Source organism: Copadichromis virginalis, linkage group LG6 (assembly GCF_057382275.1).
Source record: "Copadichromis virginalis isolate Kocher_CV1m ecotype Utaka linkage group LG6, C_Virginalis_male_GT1.1, whole genome shotgun sequence".
Taxonomy (NCBI): Eukaryota; Metazoa; Chordata; class Actinopteri; order Cichliformes; family Cichlidae; genus Copadichromis; species Copadichromis virginalis.
This window is the reverse complement of record NC_140623.1, coordinates 38,503,458-38,520,527: the sequence shown is the minus strand read 5'-3', so window position 1 is coordinate 38,520,527 and position 17,070 is coordinate 38,503,458. Positions and strand designations below refer to the sequence as shown.

At 40.4% G+C, this 17,070-nt stretch overlaps 2 protein-coding genes across 2 annotated transcripts; both read left to right on the top strand.

The window, feature by feature from the left end:
• Nucleotides 1-22: 22 nt before the first annotated feature.
• LOC146708427 (uncharacterized) lies at nucleotides 23-3,554 on the top strand. The gene is made up of 4 exons (XM_085460307.1): nucleotides 23-287; nucleotides 1,253-1,386; nucleotides 1,865-1,961; nucleotides 2,112-3,554. Exons 1-4 carry the CDS (start codon nucleotides 23-25, stop codon nucleotides 3,278-3,280), a joined length of 1,665 nt encoding a protein of 554 aa, XP_085316433.1. The 3' UTR covers nucleotides 3,281-3,554.
• Nucleotides 3,555-8,374: 4,820 nt separating this feature from the next.
• Nucleotides 8,375-14,906, top strand: LOC146708426 (uncharacterized). The gene is made up of 4 exons (XM_085460303.1): nucleotides 8,375-9,578; nucleotides 9,681-9,814; nucleotides 10,042-10,144; nucleotides 11,093-14,906. The coding sequence occupies exons 1-4, from the start codon at nucleotides 9,275-9,277 to the stop codon at nucleotides 12,292-12,294; spliced, it is 1,743 nt and encodes a 580-aa protein (XP_085316429.1). The 5' UTR covers nucleotides 8,375-9,274; the 3' UTR covers nucleotides 12,295-14,906.
• The last annotated feature ends 2,164 nt before the right edge of the window (nucleotides 14,907-17,070 follow it).

Sequence of the window (17,070 nt, the reverse complement as noted above, 5' to 3'; positions counted from 1 at the left end):
TTTAAGCCACAGCGCAGTTATAATGGCGGAGACTATACTAACGTTTCAGTCACAGCTTTCTGGCGTCATGGAGACGGTGTTCAAGGCTGCTATGTATGAGATCACCCGGTTGGTGGAGGACAGTTTTTTGGAAGAGGTAACGCGGTGCCGGGAGCAGGTTGAGTCCTTAAAGAGACGACTGAAGTGGTCGGAGACTCGTCGCAAAGAACGAGAGGGAGACTGGAGAGGGAGATGCATTGACTGTGGAAAAGTCGGGATATCCAGTGAGAACCAACCCAGAACCTCAGGTGGGTCTTTCTAGGGTTAGTCGTCCATGTTTTACCTGTATTTATTTTCTTAAGGCTAATGAAGAGTTAACCTTTCATTAGAATTAACATTACATTAACAATTCCATTACAAACAAAACTAGGTGTATAAATATTGCAAATATTTTAAGAAATGTGATTATTTAAGTATTTGGGGTTGGACTACACTACCTCAGGCCACAGCTGTATAAATGCAGCATACACAGAATACATTTTAAACACTTTGTGGTTGTTTTAAAATTTTGCCTGGAAATAAAGGTACTTCCAGTGCATAAACTTGCATTACATATTCTTTAATCTGCATTACTCACACTGTGGTGCCTGACTTCTGCATATCTTACTTGTGTAACTAGTACTTATGAAGCCAGGTTGGAGAATTTGATCACAAATGAATAAACACTTTCTGGCTGCTTCATTAGTTACTCCAGTTCAGCTGTTCATTAACACAAATAATATAGAGCCAATCACATAGCAGCAACTCCATGCATTTAGGCATGCAGACATGGTCAAGACAACGTGCTTAAGTTCAAATCAAGCACCAGAATGCGGAAAAAAGTTAATTTAAAATACTTTGAACTTTGTCTGTACAACTTTGTAATATACTGCTACATCTCTTCCCCCAAAGAAGAAATCTATAATTCTATTTCTTGTGGGTTTTAAGAGAAACATAATCATGTTTCTTTTGACTATGTTCATAGCCACATATTCACATATTTCTCCTTTTGGCTTTTGGATTTGTAACCCTAAGTTAAACATACTGGGGAAAATAAAGAGATTCTGATCACCCACTGTTAATTATGATTTTTACTAATCACCAAAAATTGTTTCCTTTTTTGCTGCTTAAAGAAGATTGCTAGAGCTCAGAGGCAATCTTCTTGACATTATATAAGTCAACTGACCTTTGCCTTATTTTGTTTTCTAAATCTTTGAAATTCTATTATTTTCAGAGAAAAGCCTGAAACAGGAGATTGTGCTTCATGAAGAAATAAATAGTTCCCAGGGAGCTGATGGATGTACACTGAGCCATGAGAAGGAAGGAGAGGAAAAAATAGAGCGCCAAAGTGCCACAAAAGCAACGCAGGTATGATAGTTTTATTACATTATACAGCTTTATAAATTTACAAAACAAAAGTGTATAAAATGTGTGTTTAAGCCACTTAGTCTCATATTATGGGGTATAGAGCCACTGCAGGGAGTGTGATAAACCAAGGAAACATTTGTGGTATGGGTAAACTGACGAAATGTGATTTTTATTTATTTATTTATTTATTTATTTTTTTGGGGGGGGGTGAGGGGGAGACATGTTCACTAATGTTCTCTTGGTGAGCCATGCACCATGAAAATTGAATCATTTATATTGTTAAAAATTGTGGGGGTATGGGAACTGACTGTGCACATTACACAGCATCCATGTAATATTTTTAAGTATTTTAATTATTTTTTGTTTGAAAAACCCTTAAGCATTACGTTAGATCTGCTTGCCAAAGTTAGGGTTCTACTTAAGGCAACTAAGGTAAAACCTGATGGATTAATGTTGCCTTTCCACTTTTTTTCCCCAGTCATCAGGTATTCAAGGCACTGGACTGTTCAAGGAAGAAGCTCTTCAGATCCAACCAGAAAATGATGAGTCGCAAGGGTGGCACATCAGCTTAGATGGTAAGTCTCTGTGCAAGTACATGCAGAAAATTTAACAAATTAATTTCTCGTTAATTTTTCAAGTGCTGTACAAATAGAGACAACACAATGTATGGTGTATATTGAATGCAGTGAGGCTATTTTAACTTTTTCTCACTACTCGTGTTTCAGAAGCAGATGTGTCAGCTCTTCCAGGACCCAGTAAATGTTTTAATGACCAAAAGATCCCAAAGTGCCAAGTAAATTGGGAAACTGGATTTGAGCAGAGAGCAGAATCAAACAATGATGGACACTCGGGTGAACCGACTGAACCTCTGTTCCCAAACAGGTACGGCATGGAAGACTTAGATGGCATTGACAAGTCTGGATATGGAGACACTGGAATGATAGACATGGGTAATTTTGATGGGATACATTCACCATCGCACCTGGGCAAAGATCTGAGTTATGTGGGCCATTATGATGAGGATGTGGTAACACCAGAAGGAGCTGATCATCAAACTTACCAAACAGGCACTCAGCGGAATAGAAAGGATCAGGAAGGTTCACCCTCAGGTTCCCCCTCTAGGACTAACATTGATGTAAGTGGAGAGTTCAGCTGTTTACTAATTAATGAGGAGGGGTATCTGCAGGACACAAATGTCTTGTACCCTGAACAAGTGTCCAGTGATTCAGGTAGTAGATTCAGCTTCCGCGGCCAGGGTATTCGTATTGGCCCTTCTCTAGACAGCACTGAGGATATGTATGAGCCTTCAGATACGTACAGCGATACCTTAAACGTGGGACAACAGATGCAACCTCAGGCAACAGTGAGAGGAGCAAGGAGATACACTTGTAACCAGTGCTCCATGTCCTTTCCGGATTCTGCTTCCCTCAAGGCTCACAAACACACACACAAAGGCACTGGACAAGTGCCCCCATACTCCTGCAACCAGTGTGGAAAGACCTTTACTCAAGCTTGTAACCTTAAAGTCCACCAAAGGACTCATTTAGGGCAAGGGGTTCACCTCTGCAGCCATTGTGGTAAAGGTTTTCCTTCATTTTCTGACCTAAAGGCACACAAATGTGGTCAAGTAGGGGACAAGCCATATTGCTGCACAGTATGTGGGAATAAGTTCAGCCGTCTATGGAATCTTAAGTTGCACCAGAGAATTCACACACAGGAAAAACCTCATCGGTGCACCATGTGTGACAAGAGCTTCACAAGAGCAGACATATTGAAGGTTCACCAGCGTACCCACACAGGGGAAAGACCATACTGCTGCACTGTTTGCGGTCTCAGCTTCAAACGCCTGGATCATCTGAAATCCCATCAACGCAAGCACATGACAGATCTATAATTCCTTGGGAGAAGAAGTATCAAATTATTTAATATTATTTGTGCTATCTGAAGGTTTAAGTGAATATTTATATTAATGAGCCTGTGATGGATAGATAAGGTCTATCACATTCAGTTAAACAAGTCTCATTTGTAATCAGTTACTGCTGCATATTTTATACTCATTAAAAATATACTGCCTTGGAGTATAACTGAAGAACTTGACCAACAATATCTTTGTGATTACTCAGCTGATTGAAAATAAAACTGGCTTTAGATGCCATCGTCTGTTTATATTCTTGTTTCCTGAAGTTAGTTCTTGGCACATACTTCCTAATGACGTCACCCAGGTAGTAATGGAGTAATGTTTTGATTTTCACTGTTGCCTCCCACCAAGAAGGTACTTAGTTCAATTCCACCATCAGCAGGGGTCTTTCTGTGTGGAGTTTGCATGTGTTTGCGTGGGTTCTACTCTAGCTTCCTTCCATAGTCCAAAGGCATGCAGATAGTGGAGATAGGTTAATTGGAAACTTTAAATTGCCCATGGCGTGAATGTGAGTCAGAATGGCTGTCTATGTCAGTGGTTCTCAAACATTTTACATCATTCCCCACATGACACGCCCCCTCTAAACACAAGAAAGAAAGAAAAGCCTAGCTGCACAATGAATCCTTCAGTTATTTTTGCTTTAAACAAACAACTTTCATTTCAAACAACTATTTGTAACTTTTGTCACTACACTACTTCATTACTCTGCAACACTTCTTCAAAAAAGCAACCAGTTAAACAGAATTTGAACATTGCCAAACATGGAAAAATACAGTTCAGTCTTAGTCTTAAAACACTTTTTATTAAAAAAACAAACAAATCCAGAAACTTGTGAACAGAAATGAAGGGTATATATAATTTAGTGTGAGTTTAGTACTATTCACTTAGTGGTTGCAGTGAGCCTGTTTTTGACTGCAGAGCTGTGGTGGGGCATGGTCTGTGGGGGAGGCGGACGCACCTGAGCGGCATCCCCAATCACGTCTCGCCGGCTTGAACTAGGTCCTGTTGTTGTTGATGTGTGTAGGCTGTAGCTGAAAAGCTGCAGCTGCATGTGTAAGTTGACAGCCACAATAAAGAAGTGTACTGAAAAGTGCAAACGCGGTCAGGTCTTTTTTTGCCCCAATTCTGGGTTTGACCTGACCACATATTCGCAGTTTTCAGTACACTTCTTTATTGCGACTATCAACTTACACAAACGGCTGCAGCTTTTCAGCGGATGCGCATATTATTTATGTAACTGCTGCGAATTTCTTTGTACCGCCATGAAAGTGATCCCGATGTTAATCATTAGTTCCACATAACTTTTCTGCCAGGTAACTTGTGCCCCACCTGCCACACACTTTGAGAACCACTGGTCTATGTGCTAGCCCTGCGACCTGTCCAGGGTGTACCCTGCCTCTTGCCTTTAGACAGCTGGGATAGGGCCCCCCCGCTCGACCCAGGAAAGGCTAAGTCGAAGAGATGGATGGATATCTGTGTACTTTGTTGTGTTTCTTGGTCAATTCACCATCTGTGTGGAGCAAGAAATTATATAAACATCTGTAGTTTGTAGACTGAGCCTAGCATAAGTCTGACCTCAGCTTCTTCAAATGCTTTATTTGATGTTGTAAGATCTGGTATTGATTGGAAAAGTCAATAAGAGCTTCTAGATTTACAAGAGTAAAGAGAAAAGGTTGACTCAGGAAAAACACAAGATGCAACAACTGTGTGTGTGTGTGTTTTTTAACTTTTGTCTAAATTAGAATTAGAATTAGAATTAGAATTCAACTTTATTGTCATTGCACATGCACAGGTACAGGGCAACGAAATGCAGTTTGCATCCATCCAGAAGTGCTTTAGTGATATAGATATATTACAATATATATTAGCAATAATATAGATATGTGAGTATATTACAGAAATGGGTCTATTATGGTATGTTATAATGTACACGGTATGAAGTATGTTGTGAATATTCTATAATTATAAGTATGTACAGGCTGTAGTGAGTACAAGCTATGTACAGGCTATGAACAGGATATAAATATGAAAAACTATACAGAATATGAAATAAATAACTTTACAGAAATCTGAGATATACAGTTATACAGAAATGGGAACTATGCAAGTTGTAAACAGTTGTAGGATTAAAAATGATCGAATGTACAGAATGATTATTTACACAGAGCTATACAGTAGTGCAGTTAAGATAAGTGAGGATGTAGATAGTTTCTACAGAGGCTATATAAAGTGCTAGTGGTTGTGAGTGGTGGTTCAGTCCATGTTATTATTGTGTGTTTGAGGGTACAGTTGTCCATTGTGGGTGTGTGTATGTTCAGTCCATGTGTTAACGTGGGTCAGATGTCAGGAGGCAGAGTTCAGGAGTCTGACAGCTGTGGGGAAGAAGCTGTTCCGGTACCTGGTGGTCTTAGTCCGGAGGCTCCTGTGGCGCCTCCCAGAGGGCAGGAGGGTGAAGAGTCCATGTGATGGGTGACTGGGGTCTCTGATGATTTTCCCAGCCCTTTTCAGACACCGCTTCCTGTAGATGTCTTTTATGGCAGGAAGTGGTGCTCCGGCGATGCGCTGGGCAGTTTTCACGACCCTCTGTAACGCCTTCCGGTCCGAGGCAGAGCAGTTCCTGTACCAGACTGTTATACAGTTGGTCAGGATGCTCTCGATGGTGCAACGATAGAAGTTCACCAGGATGTCTGAGGACAGGTGGTTCTTCCTCAGAGTCCTCAAGAAGAAGAGGCGCTGGTGAGCCTTCTTGACAACCTTGGAGCAGTTGGTCGTCCAGGTGAGATCCTCGGAGATGTGGACTCCCAGGAACTTGAAGCTGCTCACACGCTCCACAGCCGTCCCCTTAATGTGGATGGGTGGATGTGGGTCAGCATTCCTCCTGTAGTCCACGATGAGCTCCTTGGTCTTCTCGGTGTTAAGCAGCAGGTTGTTTGTGTCGCACCACTCAGCCAGACGATCCACCTCCTCCCTGTAGGCGGCCTCATCGTTGTCACTGATAAGGCCAATCACCGTGGTGTCATCTGCAAACTTAATGATGGTGTTGGAACCATCAGTAGGTCTGCAGTCGTGGGTGAAGAGGGAGTAGAGGAAAGGGCTCATCACACAGCCTTGTGGTACACCGGTGTTCATTGTGATGGTAGATGAGCAGCGGTTATCCAGCCGGACATGTTGGGGGCGGTTGGTCAGGAAGTCCAGTAACCATTTGCAGATGAGGGAACTGATGCCCAGGTCTGTCAGTTTCCTGATGAGTTGCGAGGGGTGGACTGTATTGAACGCTGAACTGAAGTCTATAAACAGCACTCTGGCGTAGGTGTTGTTGTTGTCCAGGTGTGCGAGGACAGAGTGCAATGCGATGGAGACTGCATCCTCTGTGCTCCTGTTCTGGCGGTATGCGAATTGGTGGGGGTCCAGGGTGGGGGGGAGACAGGATTTGAAGTGTGCTAGGACCAGCTGCTCTAAGCACTTAGTGATGATGGGAGTGAGTGCTACTGGGCAGTAGTCATTGAGGCAAGATGGGTTGGAGTTTTTGGGTATCGGGACGATGGAGGTGGATTTGAAGCAGGCCGGTACCACAGCGTGGGCCAAGGACAGGTTGAATATGTCTGTCAGCACTCCTGCAAGCTCCCCAGAACACGCTCTGAGAACACGCCCGGGGATGCCATCAGGACCTGCAGCCTTGTGGACATTGATCCTGCTCAGCACCGCTCCTACATCGGTGGGGGAGAGAGTCAGAGGTTGGTGGTCTGGCGTCACGTCTGCTTTGGTTGTGGTTGTGGGGTTCCCTCGCTCAAAACGAGCATAAAAGTTGTTGAGCTCGTTGAGGAAGGAGACATCAGAGGATGCGGGGGAGGGTTTGGTGGTCCTGTAGTCTGTGATGGTCTGGAGTCCTTGCCACATGCGTCGGGGGTTGGAGTTGGAGAAGTGTTCTTCTACCTTCTTTTTGTAATGGTGTTTGGCTTTTTTGATGCCCTTCTTTAGATTAGCCCTGGCTGTACTGTAGGCGTGTGCATCTCCTGACCTTAAGGCGGTGTTGCGGGCCTTCAGGAGGAGACGAACATCCCGGTTCATCCAAGGCTTCTGGTTGGGGTACATGGTGATCCGTTTCTGGGTGGTGACACTGTCTGTGGTTTTGGAGATGTAATCCAGTACAGATGAGGCGTACTGGTCCAGGTCTGTGTGGGTGAACATATTCCAGTTAGCTACTAAAGAGAATCCTTTATGACAAAATAAGATTTTTTTGTAAATGTTTGTATATAATAAAGAGCCATACAAATAAAACAATTGACAGCTGATAGATACAGACTCAAAGAAGATGTTCTGCCCAATATTTAAAATACACACATTTGTTGCCTTCATGAAGCGCAAAAAAGAAGCAGAGATGTCAGAATAATACTTTTTTAACAGGGGCTTTTTTCTTCAACAGTCAGTTTTGTTTGCTCATGAAATATGAATTCATACAACTGATGAATCTTTTATGGTAAATGTAACCATCCCTACCACACACACCAAACAGCACTGTGATCTAGACAGCAGCTGAATAGTCTTGGTCCCATGTCTATTAGGAGCCTGTGTTCTCAAAACAAATTCAGAGGCACTGTTTTTATAGTTTAAAAGTCATGTTGTCTGTTTATTGCCTAATGAAATCTAGGGCCTGATACATTTAAATATTTTTTTAAAGGAATAGAAAGAGTACAATCAAATTACTTTGATTCATTTTATAGTTACGATTTCATTTGTTTACCTAATGTTTTTATTTTGCTGTTAAAAGAAGTGATATTATTATTAGTATTATGTACACTAGCATTTTCCTTAAAGACATTTCCACCACCTTGTGGTGGTAAAAATTGGTGCATACTATCCTCACAAGAATGCTGGAAGTTAATTTTCTGAGGCTCAAAGGTTTGTTGTGGGGATATGAGACAGAACTGTAAACTCAGTGAAGTAGATTTAATTTAAGGTCTGGACTCAGGGAAAGGCCTAAAGCAGGCAAGTGGGAAAAACCACTGCCTCTTCTGTTTGTGTAAAGAAGTTTAGCTACATATTTAATTCTCAAGATTAAAAAAAAAAGTGGAAGAAAACTTAGTTTTTCTACATGATAGAAAAACTACGACAAAACTAATAGTTTTTTAGTAAAAGAAAGAAATAATGTGCAAAAGAATAAGTTCTGTTAGTTCTAACTGCCCATAAATTCTGTAGTAGACAGTAAAAAAATAGGAGATTTTCTGTCATTTAATTATCTAATACTTAATTACTTTCATGTAGTATGAAAAGTCCAAAATTTACAATCTTCTTCACAACGCTGTCCAGTCGGCCGGAAAGAAAATATGAAAAAAAAATGTCCGCAAATCGCAAGTTAAAACTGACTGCCAGGTGCAGCCTGATGGTTTCACTTTAGTAAAACGCGTTTCGTTTTTTACTCGTCTCCAGTCGAGGCCACCGTACTGCGTTGTGCGTGACGCCACGAGCAAAAACAAGGACCACAGGCGAGTGATGAGTAGCTAGCTCCGTTCAACGCAATTTAATTCCTTTAACAGCTGTTACAATCGAAAGCAAAAACCCACGCGTGAAACATCTCGACAATTAAGATTTCACTCCCGTTTACAAGTGTCTGTAGCACTCGTACCGGACACGATATCACACGAATGCTACAGCTAAATATTAGCTGGCTAGCTGACAGTTCAAATCGACGTCTCATATCAGTAAACATCGCGTTAGGCTGCTTTTTACCATTAATAATGTTATTAATAAAAGCTTATCCCTCCTCACGAGGAATACCGACAGCGGAAAATTGGTGTATTGTTGAATAGAAATTACTCTGCGGTTATGGCCTTCAGCTTACAACATGTAGCAGGATTTTCACAATACACCATTTAATAAAACATCAAACGTCATTCTCCTTTGCATTCATTCACTAAAGCACATAAGCCCCGTGAGTAACAGCTAAGACAAGGGAGGCTGATAGAGTGCACCATGTCGGACCTGGACACCCTCATAGTCACCTTTCAGACCCAGCTTTCAGATGTGATGGAGGCTGTAGTGAAGACAGCCATGTTTGAGGTGACCAGGTTGGTGGAAGATGTGTTTTTGGTGGAGGTGAAGCGCAGGAGCCAGGAGATAGAGTCCCTGAGGATGCAGCTGCAGTGGATTGAGAGCAAATTCAAGGATCAAGCAGGGAAAGAAGGAGGAAAGACTGGAAGGGGCGTGCACTGTGCAAGGCATGGTGTGGAACTGTCCACTGACACTGCAGAAAAAAGGCCTAAAAACCATCAGGAAGGTAAGAAGAAACAGATGTAAAATGAATTTTATATAGGTCATGGGATGCCCTAAATATTGTAAACACTGTTGTGTTTCTGTTTTTTTTTTTTTTTTTTTAAAGAACAAGTTAGTGTGAAGACAGAGAGTGACTCTTTTGAAAGATGGACAGCAAGCTGCAGACTAGAAGACACATCAGAGTCGCTACCAGAGGCAGACAGTGCTACAGCTGCACAGAGCCCTGAAAGGGAGCCAGAGGTGAGCCAGATTAAATGACTACTAGAGCAAAGTTATGTTGTACTGACATTAAATAATCATCATCTTCTTTATGTATCTGCATTTTATTGGGTGCTTCTGGACACATTTCAAGTGCTATAAGAGCTGTAATGTTGTATAAAAAAACAACAGTATCGATAATGGCTCTAAAAATTGGTGAAATGGAACCAGTAGATATTCACAGTATTTCATGCACTGTATGTCTTCAGGCAGCAGAAGAAAAGGATGTGAGATCAGCTGTTGCTACGAAGGAGGAAGAAGTTAGTCAGCCATCTTGCTCCTCTGTGCATATGGGAGGGTGGAACTGTAGTGGTACGTATTGTTAGGATCTTATCTTTCTTTCAGTCTGTCCATAGTAAAGGAACATTAAGCATTATTTATTGCACAAACACATTCCCTCTCGACCCTACCGTGTGCCGTGATATAGCTCCCTATCCCCTCAAGCAGGTGTTATGGTTGACACATTGTTTTATAATTTATTCTTTGCTTTAGGAGAGCTTGACTTGTTAACCTCAACTCAGTTCTGCTCAACATTAATAAATTTATATAATTTTTTTTTGTTATCTCTGTGGCTCCTGGGGAAAATTAATTGCCAGACAAACAGTGACCACTAGGCAATTTCCACATCCTTTGTTGTTGTTCAAACTCCCCACCCCAGTACATGACAGGTTTGTGTTGCAGGTAGGCCACTTTAACATTCAGACTCTTTTACATGAAGAATGTTGAATTAAGCAAGACATTTTCTCAGAAAGGTGTCGCCTGGATTGCAGTTGGTGTTTTTCCAGCATTAATGGTACCTACAATGATGTGCATGCTAATATACGTTCAAATAGACTTTAAACATCTGAAAAGTTGGGAAATTCCTTTATTTCACCATGCAAAACATTAAACACAACCTAGAACACAAAAGATTAGGTTTTTTTCTTCAATAAGCCTAATATGATAAAACAAAGTAGCCAATATAAGGTAAAAATCTTAATAAAGTACAATAGAATATAATGCAAATAGTAGGATATAATACAACACGTTAGTATAATAAATTCAGTAAAGTAAATTAGAATAAAATGGCTTTTCAAATTTAGCAGATGACATTAAAGTGACTGGTCCCTATCTCCAAAATGAAGATAGAATTTTTGTTGTCCACTTTACCTCAGTGCACCTAAAAGGGATTCAGGCCCGAAAGAAACAATAACATTGTTGCATTTTTTAATTAATTAATTTTTATTTCCTTAATTTAAAAGAAAAATCCTTATTTTCTAGATGAAGAGGGACCTGGATCAGACAACGAGAGTGGAACAGTTCAGGTACAACCCAAACAGACTGAAGAAAACAGTGAGGAATTATTGAGAAATGTCATGAAGAAAGACCCACAGATAGCTTCGGGTTATGGCTTTCCTGAAGACAGGCAAGAAAAACACCCGTCTACAGATCGACCGCGTGTTTCATCTTTGGAAATAGATACCAGTTGGGCTGGCTTGACTGTCACAGGCGCTGAGTTGTTGCAGAATCCCAGACTTGGAGCTGAAACGGAACGTGATCCAGTCAAAACTAAAGGAGAACATGAGCTGTCTGATTCTGTCAGAGCGGACATTCAGGTTACCCCAGGCAGAGATAAAATTTCATCCTCAGGGTCCCCTAAGGCAAGACTAAAAAACAGTGATGTTTTAGGCCTGACTATCAAGAAGGAAGTCATTCTTGATTCTGATGGATGTGAGGAAGGTGAGCATATAGAAAAGAAAATAACAAACTCAGGTATGTCCTCTTTTTCATGTTCAGTAAAGCAGCACAAGGTGAGTTCAGAAGCACACAGACTAAACCACATTTCTCAAAAAGCTGCTGTGCAAGAGGTTATGAAGCTACATTCCAAAGCCGGTTCAGGTTTCAGATTGCAAGCCGCTTTACAGCATCTCCACCGACCGATGAAAAAGCCGTCTCACACTCTCTCGAACAGTACCGCTGCGGCACTGTCTATAGCTCCCTCTCAAGTTGTAAACTTAAATAACCTTCAAAGAATTCCCTCCACATCCAAAGCATCTCCTGCTGTATCCTCAATCCAGCGAGTTCACCTGGGTGACAAACAGACATCAACCCTTAACCGAACTGGAGACTCCTGGGTCAGCAACAGGTCCCAGCACCATCCTGCAAACTCTCACCACGTCAGTCCTGGTACCCATCCAGACTCTCAGTCTCACGCCGCTCCAAGGCATCTCCTACGCTGTGGGCAGTGTGGGAAGTGCTTCCCCCACCCCAGTAACTTGAAGGCCCACCTGCAGACTCACACAGGTGAGCGGCCTTTCTGCTGTTCGCTCTGTGGCCGGAGTTTCACCAAGCTGAGCAACCTTAAAGCACACCGTCGCGTCCACACTGGAGAGAGACCATACTGCTGCTTGGCCTGTGGCAAACGCTTTACCCAGAAATGTAATCTCAAACGCCACCAGAGGATCCACCTTGATGCATGTTGATAGAGATCCAACATACATCATGAAAGGACAACTTAAATATGTGTATTTCTTTAAGATGCTACAGAGCTATGTTGTGTTGCAATACAGTCTGTGTGAGGCTTTGCAGGCCTTCTTTTTGTATATTTATCTTTTAAAGTGATTGTCCTGAATAATACTGTGCATTCCAGAAAGGTTAATCTAATAACATATAAAAATGTTTTAATGTTACTAAAGGATGAAAAACAAGAATGTGTTGTGTCGTTTACCGTGTGCAAAGATAGGGCAGTTGATACATTTGGTCAGTAAAAGACTGTGAATATGCATATTATTGTGTTGTGTCAACTGCAATGTGCCTGTGAGCACACAAGCACTTGTCAGCCATGGATCAGAGCCTACATTTATCAGCTGTAACATTTATTCAAACTGGTAAGCCTAGCTCTAAAAATACTTTGCAAAATACTACAAATTTAAACAGATATCCACAGGACACTAAAATTGGTTAAGGTGCAGTAGTTAATGTCTGCAACAGCAACTTTTCTTGCTATACCTCTCGTTATGCCAACTTTGCATTAAAAAATGTAAGTTTATTGATCAGTGCTTAGATTTTGTTTTTAATGAGGAAAATTACATCATAAAGAAAAAGCTTATGACTGCTCTCTTATTTGTAAGGAGCTGCTGCAGCAGATGGAGCCACATATTTGATTTGGCACTGAGTTTTAAGCTGGATGCTCTTCCTGATGCAACCCTCCCAGGGATTTGTGCCTGCTCTCGGGGATTTGTGCCTCCTCCCAGTCTTGTACCAGGGATCTTTCATGTTGAGGGAATGTGTTAACAGCGCTGCCCTCTTGATTACATCATAAAGTAAGAAAAGTCGCGATTGCCATAATCAAGAAGAACATCCATTTAATTAATTTTTAGCAGATAATTTTTAATACAAGAGTTTACTGCCTGCAGAGTAAGTTAATAAATGGTTCCAAGTTGTTCTTTAAAACTTGTTAATAAATATAGGCCCAAATCATTTGATCTAAGAACCCTCCCTCCGGTAACGAAACAGTTTTAATGTAGATGCATCCTTTCTTAGTTTTAAAATTGTACAATGATCGATGATCTGATATTTCAAGATGCAAAGACTTCTTTACCAATGTCTTGAAAAGTGCTTCTTTTGAAAAACGATTTATCATAAGTGATGACTACATTCATATTTAAATATTCATTAATCGTATCTGTTTAAGTTAAAAAAAAAAGCCTTAAAATAACCCTGATATTAAGGTTTTAAACAATATTGCAGTATCTTAATTGAACACTTGGTGTCATCCTTTCACCAAACTTATTGTGGCAACGAGGACCTTGGCAGAGATTTTATTTTTTTTTTGAGGATTTCGTATCCTCTTGTCTTGCTTCTAATGTAATAATGTAATATAGAGGTGCTCTCAAAGAAAACCCCTCCATTAGAGTAACAATCCGTGGTAACAAGTGTCTGTAAGCACCGTTTTAGCTGATCTGTGTGCCCAGACCTGTGTGTGTTACATATCTTACACTCAGGATTAGGCTTGATGTGTTGTATCTGTGAAGTCAGAGCAGCACTGTGCAGGTGGTACAACCGATAACATTTTAATCTTATTTTCAAGGTGAGGAAAAAGCTAGCAGAGGCTGATCTCTTTCTCCCTGTGTACATGTATGTGTGGAGAGAGAAAATGTGGATTAAAGCTGTGCTTCTGTCTACAGATGGTATCTTTCCTTTTTGATGTTTGAACCCAATAACAAGAGAAGTTATCTGTGAGGTGTAATTAAGAAATACCTACTTAGCTGAATCTGCAGTGAGCATAATAGATAGTGCTTGTTGTTTGTGGGGGATTGTGAAACTAGTCTGTTTAATGTGTGCGGTGCTCAGTATACCTAAACATTGCTGTATGCATCGCGCAAACATTTACCTTCTGCCTGTGCATTTCAAACACTCTTGTATGAGTCATCGTTTTGTTTTAATTCCATCGCTGGAGCGGTTTTTCTGAAGATGTTTATTTGGTTAAAAAAAAAGCAAATACAAAAAAGACCAAACCACAATTATACTTTCATTTTCCCTTTCCTGCTCTCTTTTGCACTTTGATTTGAACACGTTTCCCTTTCTTCTGAGACTCTTTCTGGCCTGTCAGGGAATCATAAGCCTCACTAAGTTGGTAGCCTTATGAAGAATAGGAAGCTGCTTTTTTTGTGTGCAGGTTGGTCTTTCTGACTTTTTCTTTGGTGACATCAGAAAGCCACTTCAAGCTGGGATGCTGTTAAGCTTGATTTGGCTTAAAAAAGAAAACATACTCTAAGAGAGGAGGAAATTTTTGGCAACCCTCCACAGAGATTTTGTTCTGAGCCAAGACAAGAATTATAATACAGGCATTTTTAAACCAATTTTGTTAAGTAGAGTTTCATTTATTCAAGCATGAAATACATTTTTGTTTGTCCAGTAGTTAGAAATAGAACATTTGTAATCGCCCCCACAAAGGCCTGTAATGGTGGTTATAAAAGGAAAAATGTGGGCTCTCTGCCTCTGACTTTAAATGCTTAAAACAAAATAAAGAAATCATACAACGAGGCCTGCAGTAAGTTGATCTACTGGAAATAAAGTCATCACTGCTACTGTGCTGCTGTTTCTTTTAATTTTGTCACCTTCCTCTTCCTAAAAGCAGATTAATAATAATAATTTCTTTATATTTTTACTAATCAATAGCTCAGTCAAACTAGAGCAAAAATAGGACCGAGACTGATGGCAACTAGAAAAAATCAGGGATGGACTGTGGATTTTATTGAAATTCTTTGCACTTTGCAAACAATTGCAAGTTGTGTGACAACCAGCTGGTTCTTAAAGTGTGCAACACTCTCCACCTGTGAACAACCACTTTCAATCTCAATGTGACTGCGCAGGTCACCTGGTGAAAGACAGCAGACTGTGAGTGGTCACAGACCAGGGCCCGTGGCAAATATTTTCATTGGGCTGCTGTCTCCAGTCACTGTTTTTCCTAGTGTGACTGTAGCATAATAGAAAAATCAAGCACATCTGTATGCACAATATTTTGGTATTTTCCATTTTTGTTTTAATGGCCTTGGTGTCTGGTATCTTGGTCTAAATAATAAGCTACCTTAAACCTTTGTGTAATGTTTTCTCTTGCCCTGGCCTGCAAATGTTTTTTTCCTAGTTTTTCTTGCTGTGTGAGTTCACCCGTAGTATAAAACACCTAAAAATTATTATTATTTTTTTTGGTGTAAGCTGTAAGTCCTTGCATTTGTTATTACCACATCACCATGTCTCCTTTCGTCTGTGACTCTTTGGCTGATCTGATCCTTTTGTGGCTTTCAAGAACCAAAGAAATGATCGCCCAGTGAATCTTTTAAGACATGTTTGGACAAATGATAACTGGAGAGCATAAACAGACTGTATATTGCCATATTTAAGTTGGAGGACTTGTCAAAAAATGTAGTCACCTGCTATTGTTGAGTTGTTCAAGAAAAGGGCATAATAGTCAAATAAGTGAACCAGATGTAGGTTATAGCAAAATACTACATCACACAAAATCAATAGGGCAAGAAGCCTTTCATACTCTTCCAGAAAAGCTATTCTTCCTCCACAGTAAATGACACTTTATTGTGACAGCCCTTTATTTAAACTTAAATACACAGAAGCCTGTAGTATATTCCTTCACATTCAAGACTCATATTGGCCTTGCCTTTCCATCTCCCACTGTTTTTAATATGTTTCTAATTGTAACATGCAATTCAGCATTGTCAAGTGTTTTTTAGCTACTGCCTTTCATTACCTTGAGCCTGTTAACACTTCCCAACGCTGGGAGAGAGACAAAGGAATCTGAAAGAATCTGACAAGAAAGGATGCTGAAAGAATGCACCATAAAGAAGACATGTAAAATTCCTAATATTCAAAGAACCGTCACCCCCTCGTACCCAGTTACAATAACAGTAGAAGTGCTTGACTGGACCTAATAATTTGTCCTCATAGCTGAAGCGATGGCTATACAATAAAAGGAAAAAAGCACTTTTCTCTGCTGTGTCAAACCATTTCAATATTATATTCAGTACTTTCCAGGCCAAGGAGCGCACTGTGGAAGATTTGTCATGTTGCAAGGCTAGTGTGCCTTATTCATCACACCTTCATATTTCATAAAAGCAGTATGATGTGTTTTTCATTCCAACCTTTATTCTCTGTTTATTCTTCCCTGTATGCTCACTAAAACTATTTAGAAGTAAGTTTAACACCATGAGACCTTATTCTTTGTGTATTAAAGAGTAAGTGCAACTATGAACACGGCACTACTTTAGCTTATTTCTTACTTCACACACCCTGTCTTAATGTCTTAACATTCATTGTTGTAAGACCACTGAAGCTATTAAGATGGGAGTTGAAGACCTTGAGCTTCCTTTCTTTAATTTTATTTCATATGAATGAATAAGTACAGCTATGGTGTTGGGACTACTTTTTTTTTTTTTTTTTTACCTAATATAATATGAACTTGGATTGTATTCACAAACATTTAGAGAATACTCAAGGGAAGATCTTGAAAGTTTCCATAGAGACTCAAATCTGATAGGAAACCGGACTTGAATCTTTTAGATATGATGTTCAGTCAATTGAGAAATGCTTGCACAGTGCATCACTCTCTTTTATTTCTTTCCTATTTCAACACCTACCTTACAACCATTGCCTTACCAACATTTATATAGATTTTTTTCTCTAAAGATCAATCCCCGTGTCTTTTATGAACTCCTGACCTTTCCTTTTCAAGGCCTCCATTTGTG

Coding starts and splice junctions, on each gene's coding strand:
- LOC146708426 (XM_085460303.1), top strand. CDS start 9,275: ATGTCGGACCTGGACACCCTCATAGTCACCTTTCAGACCCAGCTTTCA. Junction 9,579..9,680: donor GCCTAAAAACCATCAGGAAG/GTAAGAAGAAAC, acceptor TTTTTTTTAAAG/AACAAGTTAGTGTGAAGACA. Junction 10,145..11,092: donor GGGAGGGTGGAACTGTAGTG/GTACGTATTGTT, acceptor CTTATTTTCTAG/ATGAAGAGGGACCTGGATCA.
- LOC146708427 (XM_085460307.1), top strand. CDS start 23: ATGGCGGAGACTATACTAACGTTTCAGTCACAGCTTTCTGGCGTCATG. Junction 1,387..1,864: donor GTGCCACAAAAGCAACGCAG/GTATGATAGTTT, acceptor TTTTTTCCCCAG/TCATCAGGTATTCAAGGCAC. Junction 1,962..2,111: donor GTGGCACATCAGCTTAGATG/GTAAGTCTCTGT, acceptor CTCGTGTTTCAG/AAGCAGATGTGTCAGCTCTT.